The sequence below is a fragment of the Rhea pennata genome, chromosome 2 (assembly GCF_028389875.1).
Source record: "Rhea pennata isolate bPtePen1 chromosome 2, bPtePen1.pri, whole genome shotgun sequence".
In the NCBI taxonomy this organism is placed as follows: Eukaryota; Metazoa; Chordata; class Aves; order Rheiformes; family Rheidae; genus Rhea; species Rhea pennata.
Genome location: NC_084664.1, coordinates 88,181,539 through 88,203,127, shown reverse-complemented (window position 1 = coordinate 88,203,127; position 21,589 = coordinate 88,181,539). Strand labels below are relative to the sequence as shown.

Here is a 21,589-nt window from a genome sequence, read left to right as displayed (position 1 = left end):
GGACCTCAAACAAAATGGAGCAAGTCTCAACTTTGAGCAGAAAGCAATTTCAGCAAATTAAAAAAAAAGGTTATCTTCATCTGCCACCTGTTTTGCGTTCTCACTACTGTACTGTTTAATGCTGACCTGTTTAAATCAAAAGATCCTCAAACTACTCAGCATTACAGGAGAACTCTCTTCCCTCTGTTACAAAGATGACCCATATACACACAAAAAGCCTTTCCTTCCCTGCAATACGTAAGGACAAGATGCAGTAACACTGTAGGTCATTGGACTATTGTGCCAAAATAATCAATAAAGTATGCTGAGTTTCTCCCTTGACAGATACAGTCATACTTTTATCTGTGTGCCAGTGTTAACAGTTATCTCAGTTGGATGGATTGTCTGCATTACGACCATGGATACAAGTCAACAGCTAGCTGTATCAGTCAGGAAGGCTCAGCACTGTGCAAAAAGACAACATACAGTGATAAGCACATTTATTATATTTTATCATTTAACCATTTTAGTTTCATTTCACTTGTATTTTAAAATACTCCAGAGTTATGTGTCTGCCTTTCTATTCTTCTCCTTTCTTAGTCAAGACTAGCCAGTATCAAAACAAACAAACATTATAAGAAAAAGCAGACCTGGATGAGAGCACCTACCGAAAAAACAAGCACATATATCTTTTTTTAATTTTTTTATTTTTTGCATGGGGTGGGGCACACATTGTTTTTAAATTTAAAAAACGTTTAGCCTATTCAGGTATTCCAACCTACAAAAGCACCAAAGGAACCAGGCTCCCTGGAGAGAGCTCAAGCCACCAGCATCCAACTAAGCAAGCTCCTGATGAGCCTGGGATACCCAGTTTCCAGAGTGGGTGAGGAGCGCCCAGGGGCCAGGGGCCGCTCTTCCCTATGGGCAGCCGCTTGACTCCCATAAAAAATTTAGATGGAATCAAAAAATTCCCAATATGGTTTGGTGAAAACATTCAAGCAGTTCCTTTTGTAAGCAACTGTTCAAGAGAATATAATGTTGAATACAAATAGATCTTTTGTATTTGTCAATAAATATAGGAACAAAAAATGCATACACTGACATCTCTTCATTGGTGGTAACAAGGTCATTTCAACAAATCCTCAAAGCGTTTTATTTGCTTTGGGATACCTCTGGCAATGCCAATTTCAGAAAAATGAGTTTGTCCTGTATAGTCAAAATATAAGTGCCTTTTTTGTCACTTTTCAGTACTTTTAAATCAGAAATGGCTTTATTACATCCTAACAGTGTACCTAGTTCCCATTTTCTTTAACCAGGGCACCACAGTCCTGTAACTCAACTGATCCTAACTCCTTGGCTTCAAGGATTGCTTTCCTGTTACAAGAGGTAAACTCAAACAGCATCAATTGCAGTTTGTTTTGAGTAGCTATGACCTTCATCGTTCTGGGAAACTTAGTCAAGGCTAGGACATTCGTGGTTAGGTTTACATGCATCTTCTGAGGAGAGTGTTGTTCATCCACTTCAGTTTGTTTTGAGTGCTCTTTCATATAGAATCAAAAGCAAGCAGCAATGCACATTAACACACTTTCTAGGCGCTGGTATTCAATACCTATAACATTTGTATTTGAACTCAGACCTAAATTTCCCTAAAGATTAACAGACGTTCAAAGCCTGAGTTTTGAACTGGGCCCTAAGAGGAACTGACTTATTAGGAGCTAAGTTATCTAGACACATTCTACAAAGAAGAACTTCCAAAGATAAGCCATTTCCTGGGGTTAATGATAAGATGGCAGGAGAGACAAGTGGGATGTTGACTGTACCTTATTTCAGCTAATCATTAATCTCCCAGAGATATCCGGTATGCCTTGAAAGTCCTTGCTATTATGAAGTGCAAATGAAAAGCAAATGAACTTTTGCTCCTCCACCTTCTAGGTGCAGTTTCACTTTGTGTGAAAAAACAGACTGGTATCATAACCAGCACATTAGCTTGTTAGTTTGTCTAGTGTATCATTACATCCTTTTCTGTCTACATTTCCAAAATCTACTCTCTTCCCATTCTCAACATTAAAATTGCCAGTTTTCACCATATTTCTCTTTCATCTGAACCAGACAACTATCTTCCTGGTTTCTGATGTTATTCTGTCCTATTCAGCTATGTAAGGAAAACATTTAGTATCATCATACACTAGTTGTCTCCAATTTTTCTATGGCTCTGCCTATGTCCACACGATTTCACCCTTTCTGCCTGGGGGTGTTCTCCCTCTTTCACAACACCCTTTCTGAAGGGCACAGAGAAGCACAATAGTTCTCTTCCAGGGAAGTCAAGTACTTAGACATCCTCAATACCATCACTTGACCAGTATACTCATCTGAACCAAGTCTCTCTAGAAAAACAAAAATAAAAACAGTAAAAGCCATTCATAATTTAATTCTGATTCCTACCTAAAATCTTTCTTCCCTGTTCACTGGTTTTCCTATTGTTTGTATTCAATTTTAAGTTTAAACTGCTGGAAAAAGAAACTATTTTTCTAGTCAAGGCAATTGCTCTACTTGCAGAAGCTTACTTGATTTATGAGGCTTTATCCTTGCCTTTCAACCCCTTTTCTTACCCAATACTCAGACAAGGCTGTGATCTGGAGTCTCTAGGCACCACTGAACCAGAAATAAGTTATAACTTCTGGATCTCTGAAGCATCATGCAAAGTTACAGCTGTAAATATTTAATATTCAATATTAAAAATGAAGCACTTTCCTCTATGAACAGCAGCATGAACAACTTCAGAACTTCCATTTAGAATTCAAAGACACTATTTTCTCTGCACGAAAGTAAGAGAAGAAAGGCTGCGTGGAAGCTTGTGGCATGATGACACAAGGTAAAAATAAAATCAAACAAAAGATAAAACGGGCCCGATTGTCACTGAAACAAACTAAACATTGAATCAGCAACTACTTCTGAATTGCTTATTCTGTTCCACATTGTGCAACTTCTTCTGCACGACTTACCGGGCAGGCAGCTCACGTATCTGATTGTGGCCAACATCCAGCACTTCCAGTTTTCTGCTGTCACATACCCACTCAGGCACATTTTCCAGGTGGTTTCTATGAATGGAGAACAAGAGGTATGCTAAATCACAATGTAGATTTACAGGTTATTAAAAATACAGTCTCAAGAGAGGTACAGATACCTGCAGAAAATACACTTGCTACCTATATGCTTCCGTGAGAGTGTATATTCCCTCTTCACTAAGATGCAATGAGATTCTGGCTGAAGAGGTAAGAAAGGCTCAGTCTCTTCTCCCTAGATATGCAGCCACTGACCAAGACAGGTAAGGCTAGTGCCAAACTACAAGTGTCAAGAGCATCAGAGTATCAATGATGAAGACGTCTTTGCAACAATGAGAAAGAAGAAAACTGCTCATTTCATCATCCATTTGAGAGACTTCTCAAAAAAATTATTCATGTCCTACACAGTTACAATGTGCCTCTTCAATCCCCCAGAAACTCAATGCTGAAAGCCACTCTACTACTAAACAATCTCACTGAAAAGCATTTTTAAAGGTAAGGGGTTTGTTCTTCTTACATTTGCCTCCACAGAAACTAATCAGTTTAAAAATTGACATTTTTAGAGCTAAGTTTTTCCAAATACTGCACTGAAAACATGTAGTTAGGCATAGCTGGGCACCTGAGCTTCTTCCTGCCTTAAATACAAACATTAGCAGTGCAACACACATGGAGGGGATTGTTGTTTTATGTTTGTGCCATATAAGAATCTGAATCCTGAACTTTAAAATCCACATGTGTCTATTTATGTGATTTGATGTTCAGTTGCGCATCTGTGTATGTTAATTAAAGTAATGGATATGTGCATACACATGCACACATCCGGGCTCTTTCATGCACTTGTATCCTCTGCTTCATTCACACAATAGCCTTCAATCAAAGTATCTGGTAGCAACAAAACCCTTCTTTTCCTGAAATAGCTTCCTTTTCAATCTGAAAAAGATTTCCCGAATTCCAAGTGAGCCAAAAATGTCCAAGAAGCCAAAGACTTCCTATCCAGTTAATAACATGCCATCAGAAAATCGAGGCACAGATAGGCTGATTAAAAATTCATGCAGCCTTTGTCGACATGATCTTTAAGTTAAGAATATAGCTTTACGAAAAGCATTTTTCAGCAAATCACACTCAGCCACACATGTATACTACACTTAGGAGCACAGTGACAGTAACTCATGATTGATGCAACTTATAAATTGATGGCCGCTGTTCCAGGTTAACCCATTAATTGTTATGGTCATCCTCAACAGCTTAGGTGTGTTTTAAGGAGGCTTTTTAATATATCAAATTATCAATCTAATGTGCAGATGAGCAATTCCTTAAATAAGGAAGACATTAAGCATATGTGCAAGGTGTTCCTGATTGAGCCCTTAAATTGTTAAATAAAACCAAAATAATCGCTTTTCCATTTCTTTCCTAATCATGCCTTCCTTTTTTATATGGGATTTATTGATATGTTCTGACAGAAACTGCAGACAGCCCTGCAACAGGCAGGGCATCATGGAAAAAGGATAAGCTGCAGATGCTGCAAAACTGACAAGCAAACTATCAAACCATGACCCACGTCAGGCTTGTGATACAGACACATTCAGAAAGTAACTTGGGTACATGTCTCATATTGGTGCTTATTTGAATAATCCTGTGTATCTGCATAAGTACAGAAATCTTAAATCAGTGACATTATTTTCCATTAACTATAAACATGCATTATGCTTTTCACAGTACAAATGAATTAAAAAGGAACAGGGAAGAGTTGGCCAGTAGAAGAAAGACCGTCTTCTGACTCTGAAAAATCAATCTTTTCATCTCTCAGGATTCAGTTCTGGTCCCAGCTTCCTCTCAGTAAAATACCAGTGAATGTTGTTTTTCATGATCTTGGTTGATGTATGTTCTACAGACCCCATGAATAAACAAAACTAAAATGAAAACATACTCTTACCTCGAAATATCCATATAGGTCAGGTAGTTAGGAACTGGATACACATCAAGGTGAACAAGTTCTAGAGAGTAAAATAGACAGAAATAAATGTGATGTCTCAAATACAGAATAGCCATTTAGGTGCAGATCTTCAAGGGCTATTGTAAGCAGCTAACATTCATAGATTTCAGTACAAGTCAGTAACCTAAAGAAATCTTCTCAGACCTTTGTGAACTGAGCTTTGTTTGTCTATTATGTCCGAGTATATATTTGCTGTATCAGGCTGTACTTGCTACGACGGACACTTCTTAACAGATCAGAAAGGAGAAACTAGAGGATTTGAACAGTTTCACATCAAATTATCATCTTTGTCCTACTCAGAGTTATAACTTAACCTCTGCCAAACTTATTTATCTACTCCAACCAGAAGAATCACACACAAACCGACTCTCCTTTTCTCACCAGTCGCTTTTAGTACAGACATGAAAGTGAGACTCCCCACGCTGAAACAGCAAGTCATGAATAACTCTGGACTCCTCCAGGTCATCATAAGATACAGAATACTTTTCAATACTACAGTACATGAGCATCTGTACTGTGGAAGTTTTTGCTTACAAGCAGCCTTACAGATGGCATAGCTCCTTAACTACAGCTACTAACATTACATTCTGATTTCTTAAATTATATTTCATATCTTAAAGTCTCTAGGTACTATTTAGTGTTAAGGTTGAAAGAAAAACAGAATTTAAGCTTGCAAAAATCCACTGAAGTGAAAATGTAATGAACATTTTAGTCCCATCGTCCAGAGAGGCTGTAAAAAAGTGGCCAAGAGTGCTAAGAAAGGTTAGTCAAGGGGGAAGAAAAACTCTCTTATCTGACCAAATAGGCAGTCAACTGCAAGACCCAGGATGACTTGGATTCTCAGCTCACAGTGCAAAGCACATGCATAAGCTATGTTAACTTTTCTTAGCTGCAAAGATCTTGGCATGAATACTTAAATGAAGGCATAGGCCTGGGTAACATCAAGATGACAGCCTTTTATAGGCACTGCAAACTGTTCAGTAAATTCACAGCTCTCTGAGCTTCTGTTTGGTTTATTCCATAACAACCTACTCCAAACAATAAAAATGGCAGTGAAAACTGAGTATTTCAGTTATATAAGTAATAGCAGCTTCTAGAGACAGATCAAACAAATCCTATTAATGGAATATTGGAGTTATTCAGCTGGAAAAAGTTGCATAACTTTTATTTTAAAATAAAAATGAAGTTACTGATCACAGATTTTGTAGCTTTTTGGCTAGAGTAACTAGATACTGTAGTTAAATATATTGTTTTAGTCTGTCTCACAAAAGGCCACTTGAACAAGCTTCCTTAACTCGAGGGAGAAGCAGTAAATTCCTTCATTTGCCTTGGTAGAGCAATACATTTATGCAGCACAGAGAACTGATGCTTTCAAGACCTCTCCTGGCTGACAGAGAGAGGAATTTCAGTCTAAATTTTAATATTTCCATGGTTTGGAGACCTTCAAGTGAGCAATATAGTGTTATCTTGAAGTTGTATCTGAAACTCAGGGCTACCAATAATGTGACACAATGTACGCAGAACCCTCTAACAAAGCGTCATGCTGTCTGCCCCCTCCCTGACTCCTCTTGATTACGTGTCTTTTATGCCATAGCTGTGCCACAGAGAGCCAGCTTTGAGAATCAGAACCAGGAAACCACCAGGAATCAGATGACAGCTCAGTCATCTGAAAACACTCTTACCATTTGAGGAAGCATAAAGTGCCTTGAGAAAATATCCACTGATTTTGAGGGTCACCAGCTGATTTCGTTCACAGTGTAACACTTCAACATTGTTAAACGCTGTTGCATCCAGCTCCCCAAGTTTGTTGTCTCGGAGATCCAACTGGGTCACATGATGCAGAAAGTCTATTTCATCAGCCACCAACCTCCTAATTGAATTCAATCTTGCAGATAAAAAAATAAAAGACATTAGATGTAGTTCCATGATAGGCGCATACTGCCAACACAATACTCACTCTACAATCAGTTGCATTGCATTGAACTAGCATGCGTCAAAGTTCTGGTCAAGTTTGATTTTTAAGTATTTTTCTCTTCAGAATGGCATTTTAAGAGGGATGGATCAAGTATTTTGTTCTACTGTCATGAAAAAGGAATTGTGATATCAAACTGCTTTTCAAACCACTCTGAAAACTACTGATAAAAAGTTCCAGAAGAAAGGAGGTATTATTATTATTGCATCTATAAAAATAAAAGATGATCTGGTTGTTATTTTTGCCTGATAGTATGGAAAAGAAAAATAAAACCTCTACACAGCTCCTGCTGGGCTTCAAAGAGCTGTCAAGAGCATCTGCTGGAGAAGCCTGACAGACACAAGTAATCTGCAAATATCAGAGTACTGAAAGGCTACATTTAGATTTATGAATTCCCATATTTTCTTCTCACTTCACCATGTTCCACAGTGGGTAAATTCAGAAGCCAAAAAAATGTTGAAGGAAAACAAAACAAAACAAAAACAACTCAAGAAGCATGTGCCTGGAAAATGAAGAGCACAGGCTTTACCACATCTTCACTGCAATGCACTGAAGTGCTAATTCTCAGCAACTTCCCCAGACACTTCAGTTCAAATGAAGTTGATCTAAAACTCACAGCAATGTTTGAGATTCCAGAGCATGTCAAAGAGCTCAGTTTCAAATTCTCAGCTCTGACCATAACACTTTAGAATCACAGCAGTAATTTCTATGGATCCATTAAATCCCCTAGTGAGAATCAGAACATACACCTGTAGTTCTGTCATTGCTTTCTTTTGAGTACTCTGCTCTCTGTATTATAGCTTTATGTCTGCAAATTAACTACATTTTCCAATTATGAGAAAATAAGGAATATGACCCCTCCACCACTGCAGCCTACTTCTTCTATTTTTAATTTAGAAAATGATGTTTATTCATGGTTTCACCGAAGCAAAGCGCTTTTCTGTGCAGCAAATACGGTTTGCAAATACAGTTAACATAAAACATCCAAGGTGGCATTAAAAGGAACCAATGTTCACTGCTTGGTGCAGAAAGGAGATTGCAGACAATGAGAGGGCTCTCAACTGCACAGTGAAAACTCATGGCAAACTCAGCCAAGCTCACAATATTTCACAGCATCTCTACTCTGATGCCAAAAGTGATGGCCTTGGAGCCCCTAATCGGTATCACTACGTTACTAAAAGCTGAACTGCTGGACTAGCTGGTGCAGGCCTCAAGATCCTCTTGCTCTTTTTGAGCTTCAAACCTTGGACACCTGGGAAGCAGAATGTCTTTGACAAAAGCACTGACAACAGACTGGGCCCAGGATGTGAAGACTTCTGTTTCCCTTCTGGGATCAGGGGCTGCTTTTCTTTTCCTCTCCTTCCAAAACACAATTAAAACCCAACAAGTCAGTTCATGTATGTCTCCTACCATGCTCAAAATGAACCAGAGCATACATAGTTGAATTCTAACCAGAAAAAAAGAAGGTAATTTAGGGATAAAAGTCACTATCCAAGATGCTTGTTTTTTCTTCTTCTATACTTTTCCTGACCCTTGACATCAACCACTAGCATCAGGTGCTCTGATAAGTCATACAACCTACTTCTACTGGGTTTCATACTTTCACAATAGATAGCCTTTTGACTTAGCTACGCAGACTGCACTGATAAAAATATAGGCTTTAACAAAGGGGATGAGAAAGCAAATCAACACAAAAGCTAAAGCACAGAGGTTTTGTTGCTGCTAAAAACAACAGATATACTCAAAGACACACATATTTCAAGCCTGCCCAATACATCTCAAAATTCATCAATTTTAGCTATTTTCTTAACTAGCTTATACTTATGCTGGACCCTCCTGCATTGCAAAGGCTACACAGCATTATGGTAGGGCTGCAAATTTCAGCTTCAGTAGCCTAATTTAACTAGATAGTTCTGAAATTCATCATTATATGGACCCCACCATCCAGGCTATGAAATAGCCTAGTTCAGCAAATTACAGGAGCTGACTTCCCTGAAGACTAAGAGAGCCACCTCACACCAAAAGAGCCATTCATAGGGAGGATTGATTTACACTCTGCTGAAGGCATCAAAAATATTACTATTCATGGTGGATTTGGCTTTGTAACAAACATACAACCAAGAAATATGTTTTTCTCCTCTCACCTTTACTGCTCGTTTCTTCACCTCACTCATCTGTAATATATCAGACAGAATCTCTTTGGGTCTGGGACTATAATTTATATTATATTAGTCTGCATCAAATAGAACAAGGAGTCACAAACATCCCAAATACTTTTTCATTTATTCAGTAAAAATCTTAATTTTCCCCAAAACTCATTTTCCCAACTAATAATTACCCTAAACACTACTTCTGAATGCTAAATCACACTAATCACAGAGTTATATAATACAGTCAGATACGTGGTTCAGTGGACTAATACAACAGAGCCATACCCAGGGGCTACTATGATAGCCAAAGAGAAATTGTTTCAAAACTAGTAATTCAGATTCACTTATTTTCCTCCTTTTTCCAATACCTACCTTAGATCCACATGTTTAATATGAGGCATCCTTTTTAACACCTGAAGGTTGAGGGTATCCAGGCAGTTCCCTGACATGCAGAGTTTATCCATAGCAGTTAGTTTCTCTAACACTCCTGGAATGTCAGTGAATTCATTGAAGGACAGACTCACATAGCTGAGCTGATGCATATGCTCCAATTCATCAGGAAGGGACTGGAGAAAGTTACCATCCAGCAAAAATGTCTGCAAGCTATCAAAGGGAGAGGTGGAGTTGGGGGAGAGGAAGGAAACAGAGATCTGTTCAGTTATTACAAAGACACAAATCAACTGTAGTTATGGTGAAATAACAAGTATAAAAGAGTAGAAAAAGGTTATGGAACAATGCTTAAACATCATCTGCTAAAGAAAATATTGACTAAATATTTTTAAAGCCTTGTCAACTATGAAATGCAGAACATAAAAGGTCTTTGTATCACATCTTCAAACACCCCCAGAATTGCAACTTGCATGACGATGACTGACGCACAGCAGCAAGAAGCAGGTTTGAAGATTGTCTTTAGCATGAAGATGACCCTTGTTTCAAATACTGCAGACACAGACCCCAGTGTCCAGACACAGACCATTTTCCCACCACCCGCAACTCACAACTGCTTCAATACAAATCTACGAGCCAGCTTGCTGTGATACAATCCAACAGAATTTAGGTTATGTACAGAGTCATGTAACTGTTTACTGTCTTTATCATCAGGCTGTATACATTAAGTTTTAAGAGAGTACTTGCTTGTGCATATCGCCTACAACTGCTGGAACATTTCTGAGCGCATTGCAGGACACGTTAAGTTCAGTCAGGGTTGGGATGCTGCAGACTGCCAATGGGAACTCTCCTAAATTATTGTTAGAAAGGTTAAGGCTCTTCAATTTGGTGAATCTACAATGAGATAAGGGAAAAAAAAGGGAGAGGGAAGGAAGAGACATTTTAAGGAAACAGAACATAAACATATCAAGTTACTCTACAATAATTATTGCAAGGTAGGGTTGGTTACTTAAATGAAAATGGCAGGTATTTTTATTTTTTGTGCTCAATCTTCAGAACAAGCATGGAAACTATCAGACAAGTTTGACATCACTTGCAATAGTTCATTGATCTTCATCAGGCACAAGAAAAACATGCCCTCCTGAACAACAATTGCTAAATATATTTTCCTATGAGTGTAGCACAGAACAACAGATCCTTGCTGTCCTTATGAAATTTGTCATTTCTAATGAGGTCTTCTGTGGCATATGATCCTGTACTAAAGCACTGCTGTATTTCTGAACACAATACATTTCTTGCTAGTAAGACTACCCATATAATTTGTGACATTAGTAACAAGATGCAGGAATTTCTTAGCATATCTGAACACAAATTTCTCGCGGGTTAGCTCAGCTCCATTTGTGTGAGTAGACACTTCAACCAAAAAAAACTCCTTAGAATATTCAAGTTGGTTTGAACAGAACTGGTAAATATGTCAAAGTAAAGCAAAATTTAGCAAGACTTCTGTAGCAACAGAGGCAAATTCTTAAACTCTCAGTTAGGCAGTATTGATCAGTATGCCGCAGTTTGCACTGATTTCAAAATTTTGTCCTTGACACATCACGGATCTCCTAAAATACCACCTATTTGTCAAGTCATCCAAAGAGGTAACTTGCATATTCTTGCCTCATTGCAAATGACCAAAAAGACCACTTAGGATTTAAAAAAATAAATTAAAAAAAAAGAAAAGAGAAAGAAAAAGAGAAGGAGAGAGAGGACAATCCAATTAGTGAGCCTGCATGTTCAGCAACATTATTATGGTTGCCTAACAACCACTGCGAGGTGTGCCTAAAGGCAAATAAATGGATGAATGAAAAGATCTGTGTCAGATTCCGATACATGGAAGGAAGTTTCTTTTCTGACATGGTTTACGCCAGGGAATTTTATTTGGATTTCATTTTCCCTTCATTAGGTCTCAAGTCCTTTATTTGTGTGAGCAAGCTTTTATATAACGTTAATGTAATGAAGGTTGCTCCTATGAACGTTTACATTTTACGTGAAAGTAATCTCTGACAGCATATGCCAAATGCATCTACATCCTCAGTATTGGCTCAACATGTTCCTACCTCATTCAGAAAACAAAGACAGAAAAAGCATCAGTCATTAAAGGGATTATAAAGTTTGAATGCCAAAAGAGTCTTAAAATAAAGCTCACAAGCTATTCTAATTAACTGACATGTGTCTTCATTATTGCCAAAGTTAAACTCATGCAACTGATCAAAACTCAACATGAAAATACAAACAGTGCCTTCATGCCACATTTGAATGGGCGTTGTAAGTAAAGTATGGTTTTTATCCCAAGAGACAGGCTGCAAATACACTGAATATTTACAAAGATTTCCAGCAAGCACGGGAATGCTATATTCTCTATTGGTGTTCAGGAGTAAAGAAGGTAGGGAAAGCTAAGGAAAAATAATGGCCAAATTATCACAGATTTTGACCACCCTGTGCCATGCTGGAGGCAGAAGTACTTTGGAACAGACTTGTATGGGGACTGAACGAAATCCTGCAATCAAATTACTGCTGCAGGGGAAAAAAATGCTACTGTGCAGAAACAATGACTAATGTATCTCTAGAGGGAGAATTGTAAAATAAAAAGGAGGCTAAGGGTAAACTAGCTGATGTTAATGAGGGTTGCCAGCCAGAAAAAAAAAAGAAAGCCTTCCTGTTCCTCTACTTTGAGAGAAAGGGCTTAAAACCCTTGAACCTAGGTTTTGAACTAAAAATTTGTAACATTGGGTATAAACCACAACTTGGCATTTCTTTTAAAGGTAGCTGGAGACTTAGGTCATAGAGATATTGGCTTGAAATTTGGGGGTCAAAGCCTACCATATGATAGTGTCTGAGTAAAACTAATCAAAATTTCTTGTGAACATCTAACTTTTGCATACACTCAGCTGGGGAAAGAAAAAAAAAAAAAAGCACCCCTACCAACTCCAAAAGGCTGTACTCGAGAGAGAGCGAGAGCGAGAGCGAGAGAGAGAGAGAGAGAGAAGCCTTAGAGGTAGGGTGCATACAAGTGTATGCTTGCACAATGAACCACACAACCTATTTCAAGTTTTCAGCCCTGAAAATCTGGATATCATATGTGTATGGTCCCTTATCACCTTAATTCTCTTCCAATACCTTCTCACTCCTCAACTATCTCAACAAAAAGAGGAAGGAATGTATGCGCAGTACATCTTTTACTACCCTAATGTAGGTTTATTAAGGGTCTTCCGTGAGTTAATTGGTATGTTAAATTCCCAGTGAATTTAATTATAAAGGATAAAATGAACTGGTCAGCAGCCCTATATAATAGGTAAATAAGGATAAGTAATACTTCTCCATACTGGAGATACTCAAATAGAAGCTGAAAATGCACTTAAAAGTGTATGTCAAATAATCCAGAAGAGAGCTTGTTTTTAAGTCACATTTAAGGAGAAGCTGGGAAATGAACACTTTAGTTAGAGCAAATGGGCTAGCTGAAAACAACTCCCCCCTCTTTTGTGAGCATCCTCACAGAACAGCATCAATGACAAAACATTATTAATTAAGACTGGAAGGCATTTGCTCAAAGTTAAGATCTGAAGTCTACTTCTCATCTTTGGTCACTCACCTCACATTATCAGCACCACAAACTGATTAGCCTATCTTCACTATGGAGCACTGCCATGTTGCACATTTAAAATGCTGAATTGCTTATAGTGTTTTTTTATATCTAAATAAATTTGCAGTCAGTAGCACCAACTGCTTTTTATATCTCGATAAATTTACAGTCAGTAGCAGCAATAGCATTGTAGCATCAATATAAATAAATATGAAAGAAATATTTTACAGACTCAAGCTTTCTGTTGCTGCTGTGCTTGCAATGCTGGGCTTTAAATAGGTTTTACAGAATAACATCCCTGCTGTTTTCTCACACTCAGATCTTTACTCCTAGTAGAAGTAGGAGCACACAGATGCTGCCACCACAGCATTTCTGGGAAGAAGAAAAGATACAACACTGCTCATTTGTTTGAGATATCAGTGTAATGACTTCATATCAAGTACCTACATATGTCTCCTTCCTCCTCTCCCACCTTCCCCGGTTCTAGACTTTGCTGTCCTTTAAAAAAAATAAAGCTGAATAGCTGTCAATATGCTATATTCAGCTAGCTTACAAAGCTATTATAATCTATTATAATAACCAGCACAAAAACACTTATTTCTCTGCCCCAAATCAGTTCTACTCTAAACTAGAGCAAAATGTTGACATGTCAACCCTGTCTTTGAACATGCAGTACAACTGAACACTAATTGCCATAATTGAGCCAAATAATACCAACTTACTTAATCCTGAAGCTGCCACTTCAGGAGTGGTTTTAGTTTGACATACGCAAAATGAGGAGAGGGGATAACAAGAGGAGTTTGTATCATGGCAAAGCAATGAACTCACATGCTAACATCAAATTCAGATCGACTTGACATGCACAGCAAAGGAATTTGCATTACACAATACAGCATTTGTGTTCCTATACGTTGAGGAGGGGCAGGCGAGAAAATTAGAGTGGAACCGGCCATACACTGATGCTGGAACACAGCCACAAAAACCTAGCCTGACAAAACCAGGCTTGTTCTACTCTTATCAAAAGCACTTAAAAAGTGATCCTCTACAACACCCAGAAAAGATTATGTGCCTTAATAAGGAGCTCAGCCTAATGAACACTACCATTTTCCCAATGCAGTCCCCAGTGTTTGGAGTATCTCATGATTAGGTGGTGATTATCCCTGAACATTATCATGTCCAACTGCAGCAGAACCATCCCTCAGCTCCAGCACCACTTCCAGCAGAGCAGCATATAGCAGGTAAGTGTTGGAAATACAGTCTGCCACCTTCATAATGCCTGCTTTGGCCACTAGCTCATCATGAAAAGAATTTACTTATATTTACTTATAATCTTGACTCACTAATTACCATCTTTGAAGTAAGTACTCTGATTTACTGCCTTTTTGTGGTCGCATCAGATTCCCCCCCCATCTCCACAGTGTTATTGCCCATGAGAGTAGCTAGCTTAGTGCCAGAAGCAGTTTCATAGCATTTCTCTTCCCAGAAAGGTATAGCTCTGAAAGCTTCCAATTAGTTAGAGAATTAAAAGGAATCATTCCAGTCCTCTCTGCCCTGCTAAATTTGTCAAGACCAAGCTGAATAGGGGTAGAGAGTTTTTGGACAGCTAGGGAAATTCATTTGGATGCTGCAGGTGACGTTTTACCTAACTGAAGTCAGTAACGGTATTTTCCACATCAATACAGAAGAGTTTTTGATACATAGAGAGGAGGAGGAAGGAGTTTTGCTCTCTTCCACTCTTTCCGGGCTGGACTCCTGCTCATCCAGAAACCATGGAGCTTATGTCACACCACAAAAAAAGTGGAATAAAGTGACCTCAAGAGTCGATAACTTATGTTGTGGGCAAGGATCAATTTTAGTCAGCTCTAAAAGAAACTTGAATGAATTTTCCATTCCTTATCAATTTCTCCATTAGCTGAATGAATAAATGAAAACAGTTGTATTGGATTTCCATTTTCTTCCTCCTCTACCCTTTCTTAAACTCCCATGGAAAAAAAAAGGAGACTGATAGTTGCAATTTTGCTATCTTTATTACCCTTTGTGGCAACACACCAGTAAGTCATTCTCATATTTCTTCTTCCTCTTCCCACTTTAAGCTATAAAAGGCCTAAGAATTCTGGACAACAGATTTAAGACTATGTGCCAGAATTAACTGTTAGATTGTCTTTGGGGGGCAGGGGAAGGAGAGAATGGACCACACTATATGAAAAGGAATAAAATTAAGCCTAGGCAGTTATTTTTCAAAATATACAAATAATCACAAATGTCAAGTCAAACAAGGACTATATCCAAACTTCAAGACAACACTACAGCCCTTATGACAAAGTTGGTAAGATGGCTATAAAGACAGGAAAAACAAAAGTATGTTTTGTTAGTGGAAGTAATCTGAACTTAACTTATTTTACTCTGCAATTATCAATTTCTGCATAAACCTAGTACACATTGCTTTAATAGGGGGAAAACACTGCTCTCTGAGGAAGAACAAAATTCCTAAAAGAAAAATGAGAATGTATTCTCCTTCTCTGTATTGGAAATTTATTTTTAAAATGCAAAAGCATAAGCTAAGAGTGGATTACTGAACCAAAAGTTATGATAGACTGTTCAGAAACATTTCTTTTTAAAGCTGAATGTGTGTGCCTATTTGCAGAATAGAAACAGTTACCAGGCCAGCCTTTAATATACTGTCAATCTGCACCACATTCTTCATGCAAGAGGCTGTGCTGATAATCTCCAAATCTTCCTGGCTAAAACAAAACAAATGAGCTTTTTCCTCACGCTGGGTGTCTATTGTTAACAAGCAGAAGCAACAGCCACTGCATCGCCAAAAACAGAAGTGCTGTCCATTGGAGCTATTACATACTGTTACTAAATACATATTTAAAAACATGAAAAGAAAATGCTCACTTTGGAAGCCATATCGAAAAGCAATAGATTATAATAAAGAATATATTCACTATTTTTTAAAGTGGTATTTGCAAGAGTTACTGCTATATTTAGTTTAATAGTTCCACTAAACTGAACCCAATTAAGCATAATAATTTCTATATTTAGAATACATTATTTTTAAAAGTTGTTTTCTATGGCATACTTAGTGCCATCTATTTTTTTTCCTAACACTATCAAGTAGTTCACTGTTTCAGAATGAACTGGAAAACTCAAAGCAATTTTGCAATATGCCTTACTTATTTATTCCAACTCGATTCTGAAAAATTTTTAAAACAACATCCATGAGTTTTTTGGAGTATTCATATTAGGGGTACTTTCTTGATTTCTAAAAGCTATACAAATGGTACATGGAAGACTGGCTGATGATGACACAGATCCTGAAAGATGCATCAACAAAATCCAAAACACTTCCTTCAAATTTACAAGTCCTTTACAAACTAAACTACAAAAAGAAAAAAAAAAGCAGCAGATTTGCATAAGGGACATACTGCAAGCATCGTCCTTAGTATAATAAATGGCAAAAAAATATTCTGAGGCTACAGAGCTGAGGGAACCAATGGAGCACCGGAACATAGCAAACATTGGATGGAGTTTTTTTTTTTTTTTTGTTTGTTTGTTTTTTTTGTTTTTTGTTTTTTGTTTTTTTTTTTGTTACCAGCATACCTCCGGTTGCTAACATCGTGCCAACTGCTCTGCCTTGCTTTCTGCTTAGAGGTCTATGTTTCAGTCCTTGGCTTCAAACAAAAGAGGACAAACAAGTATAAAAGGTCCTGGCTCTTAAACTGTCAGAGAGCGAGAGAAGCCTTCCAGCACCTCCCCACTCCGTGTCACGCAGCGGCACTCCGCTCCTCGTGGCGGCACACTCACCACTTTAATGGATGCATTTAAACAACTGTGTCCATTTGAAAACAGATTTTTTTTCTAGGAGACCATCCTTAAAAAAAAAAAAAAAAAAAAAAAGTGAAGCCAAGAGAAGGAGGAAACTCGGATCATCTCTGAATATAGGAATTACAAGAAACACAAGGGGCATAGGTTTTGCTGAAGCAGTAGCTGGCTCAGTTGTCTTCCTCTAGGACATCTACTGGCAACAACATTTGGGGCCTGGCCAGGGAGGTGTGTATTTGTCAGGTCAGGTTGACTTTATTCACTAGCCTTGGTTTCATATATATGTACTGACAGCAATAACTTCAAGTAGCATTTCATTACACCTTGACACCAGCCAACTAGCAGACTGGAGACTTTAATCCCTGCTCCTGCTCAACCCCTAGCGACAAGCTAGGACCAAATTATGTCCAGCCCCAAGTTCCAGCCAGCCTTATCTATTCAGTTCACACTGGTCAGGTCATTAACACTGCTGCTCATCCCACTTAAGCAGGGCTTCGCTTAAGGATCCCCAAATTACACGTTTTCAGATTAAAATATATCTTTATATATATCTCACACCAACATCTCACACTAAGTCCTCTCACTTTTTCATACCCTACAGAATCCAATTTTAAATTGCTGCTACTAGACTAGAAGCATTTCAGCTAAGATTCCTGAGAAGAGAGAGGATTTCTAAGGAGGGCTCTGGGGAGAAAAAAAAGGTATAAATTGATCTTAAGATAAAAATCCATATAATCACTGTTAAAAATTAACCACCACAGATAGAATAACTTGATCTTTAGATAAAAGAGATGCGTGATAAGCCACAAGAAGTTTATTTTAACAACGAACAAAATGATGCTTGCCAATTTTATCAACCCTGCACTTTATGATATGCTTATGTTAAAAAGTAGCAGTGACATGTAGTGACAATTTACTGTTCATTGACTCTATTTTCAATAATTAACAAATAAACAGCATTCTTGGTATGAGGAGTTTTTTTTTCCTAATAGTACTGACTGAAACAATTATATAGAAATATAAAATGTGCTTAGCCCAATAATATAGAGCAACAGTGACTGGCTCATTCATTGCTTCAAGTGATAGCACCCTGCAAAACTACTAAACCTGAATATCTGTTTGCATTTCAGAATGACAGTTATGAAGTTTCACTGTAAATTAAGGAAAAGAGAAGAGTTTGGAAAGACAATATATATGCAAGTCTCACCTTTATGATTACAAATCTACCAAAGAACTTTAAAAGATGTGAAATAAAACCTGTGGCAATTTCAGACTACAAGTGACTTCAATCTCTCTATTTGCAGTAGAAGGTAGCCAAAATAGCAAGGACTTTAAGGCAAATTCCCACCATATGGGGATACCATCATGAAACACGCCAATTTCTAATACTCAAGAACTAGAGGATCTCTTTCAAGGGGAAAGAAATCCTTCAGCTCCAAGCATTCAGTGGGTAACAGAAAAGCTATTATTTTCTTCTACCTTTGACATACCTTTTGTTTTGGAATCCAGCATTCATAAGCATTTGCTAAATGACCACCTGAAAGTGATTTATTAAAAGCAACAGCTAGCACCAAGAGCTGCTGTTCACATCCAAGCATAATGTTATTTTGGAGTCTTAAATACTTCTGGGCTTACTTCACTGATGCTGTGCCCCAAGTGCAGCTGTATTTGCTTTGAGAATTTGGTATAAAATCCAACAGTATCAAATCAGAATGGCAGGGATTTTATGGCTGCTTTTCGGTGATTCAAATGAAAAAACAAAAACAAACAAAAACACACCACAAAACTCCTGCTTTATCAAGGTACGTGCTACCTCATGTAAACCCCCCAAAAATTTGAAAATGGTTTTGTTAAATTGGATGAAGGAAGGAAAAAAAATTGGCCAAATAACAACCTGTGTCCCCAGAAATGACTGAGTTTCCCTGAATTTGCACATGCTTTCACGCTGGCATTCACCAATAATTTCCAAAAGATACAGTGTTCCCTTTTTGCTAGATATTTTTGCATTTTGCTGCTAAGCTAGATCTACAGCAGCAGTCAGGCTGGCTCAAGCTCTCTGGCAGCACAAGTAAAATTCAGTTTTCGTACCCTAAAGATGAGAAGCTAGAACTGCACTTCTTAGGATAGTAAAGCACGTGGCTAGGGAATGTACTCCAGAGAGCCAGGCTTGTTGCTTTAGCTGCTGCTGGGAGAATAGAGCTGGGATGCTGTTCTTCCCAGCCTGCAGTAGTAATCACCACCTTGGACAGTCCTTTCCACTGGCAGGGCTGTGGGAACAGCAGCAGATGCCAGCTACATACAGCTCAGGGCAAGGCCACCCACGCTGGTTGGAGACAAGGCTGGAAGACATCGGCAGAAGCCTCAGAGACCAGGCAAAGGGAAGGACAGAGCCATGGGGCAGGTGTCGAGAAGACACCGCCCTGATCCATGGCACTGTGCCTTGTAACCTTCCTAATCATTCATTCTCCTGCTCCAAGTTCACAGACCTTCGCTGACTTTTTGGCAAGCTCAAAGCAACGGAAGCAGAGCAGACTATCATCCCCTGGCAGAGTAGGATCAGTTCTCAGAAGAACAAGAGACTTACCTGTTTTACACCACCTCAGGCATAAGACACTTCTCCAGAAAAAAGGAGAAGTTTCATTTGGTGAATTGAACTCTTTCACTATTGCACTTCCAGGCCCAGGCTAGCAAGGAAAATTTTAAGCACTTACTCATGCTGACTTTCAGTAAGGCTCTTTAGCAGTTCCTACCACCGCATCACCAGGAAAGCATTAAATACACAATGATATTGCTATCATGCTATTTTAAAATGCTTTCTAACCCCAGTCAGAACCAACTGTACATACACGGAAAAAATATAATTGTCTCCTAAACATTTTCTGATATTTTAAAAAGGAAAAATGGTTAAAATGATAAAATAAAAACATTCATTATTTGCCCATGCTCATCACTGAACTTCTGCTAAAATTCCACTTGCTATCTGGAGATATTTACTGATATTCACAGAATCCAGTATTTGTCTCCAGGCTGTGTTCATCTGCTCTTGGAACTGCTGCCTGTTTTGTTTGTGAAGCAGGCTTGCTGAGATCCTTCATCTTCCATTATGCCAAATTTTGTTTTTCCAAAAGAAAATTGGAATTATGTAAAAATGCAACAGCCTGCATAATCCATCTTGTATTTTTTAGTTATTTTTCAATGAGGAAAGATTAGAAATGTGGTTTAAAACCTTCCATCTGAAGGGGACCATCCACATATAAAATCTTGAGGTACACTGCAATTCAGTTACCACTGAAATTAAAATAAGTTTCACATTCAGTATGGAAACATTTGTCTTTCTGAATACAAAAAGCCTGCTGATTCCAGTTCTGACACACACACACACACACACACTAAATCATTCAAATCACTGTTACTGCCACTATCTATTCATTTGCAATACTCTTGGATGAGAAGACACTGCAGTGAAAAACAACCACATAATAATGAAGATCAGATATAAACTTGAAGGTCACAGTTACCAAGAAAGAGGAGTAAGGGTAGGACAGAGAAGAAATAGATACCAGGCACAATTTATTAGACGAGGGATTTCTTTGTTTAAGAGTAAAGGAAAACCCTTTAGCAAAGTCCCACACAGTAGTCTCCCTACCTAGAATGCATCTCTTTGATAGGCAGCTCACAAACTCACTCATATACTCATGTAAGTAACAGAATGAAGAAACATGGCCTGGCTTCGGTAGTTAGATGGAAAAAAATGCATTTTGAAAACTGCATTTTGGATTGAAAATAGCCTTCTGTTTAGAAGACAAACAAGTAGCAGTCTGTTTCTAGCATATAGAGTTAATTCATTTCTGAAAAGTGTAACAGCCTGGTCATTCCTTCACAAGAGAAGGTATTAAGAGTTAAACCAGCATTACTTTATTAAAGTTCCTGCAGATCAAGAGTCCTTAGAAGAAAGACTGTACAGGAAGAACAGAAGATAACAACTAGAACCATATGACTTTACCTTTGCAATTCACTAAGCGCTCTACTTGTGGATGGGCTAGGGTTCAGCCTCAGAAAGTTCTGCTTTAAATTGAGATGAGTTAGGTCTTGGCTATAAAACAGGTTGGCAGGCAGATGCTCCAGGCTGCAGCATGAAAGATCCACTGAGCTTATACGCTGTGATGCAACCTAGAAATCAAACAAACCAGTATGTTAATAGTGCAATACAAGAAAATATTTCCTTCACCCCCTACCAGCACACGATAACACTTAATCACTTTTCTTAATCACAGCAGAAGTCAGCATCAGCATGTGAAGCTGATCCAACACGGTTCACATTATTGGTGCAAGTTATTACATGGCTTCTTTGGCTCTGTGCTGAAACTAGGTCCACTGAGGGCCAGCAGGGGCAAAAAGGCACAGATTTGTCAATCTAATTTGTGAAATGAATTCATTTTCATCAATAAAGTTATGCAATACACTAAGCAGAAAAAAAAAGATAGGGCATTTGACATAAACATTTCTGTTAATAAGCAACAGCAACAAGAAGGCAGAGCTGAAGTCCTTTGTTGCTGCATGACTGGTAAACATACCAAGGCAAAAGCAAGT

The 21,589-nt window shown here is 38.2% G+C and overlaps 1 protein-coding gene across 1 annotated transcript in view; it reads right to left on the bottom strand.

The window, feature by feature from the left end:
• Positions 1-21,589, bottom strand: part of PHLPP1 (PH domain and leucine rich repeat protein phosphatase 1) — a 152,210-nt gene that overhangs the window by 27,577 nt on the left and 103,044 nt on the right. The window contains exons 5-10 of the mRNA XM_062568509.1: positions 21,003-21,169; positions 10,291-10,437; positions 9,529-9,759; positions 6,717-6,919; positions 4,975-5,035; positions 2,982-3,077 (exon numbers count right to left, since the gene is read on the bottom strand). Coding sequence (XP_062424493.1) covers positions 2,982-3,077; positions 4,975-5,035; positions 6,717-6,919; positions 9,529-9,759; positions 10,291-10,437; positions 21,003-21,169 — 905 coding nt within the window. The remainder of the gene's footprint in view (positions 1-2,981; positions 3,078-4,974; positions 5,036-6,716; positions 6,920-9,528; positions 9,760-10,290; positions 10,438-21,002; positions 21,170-21,589) is intronic.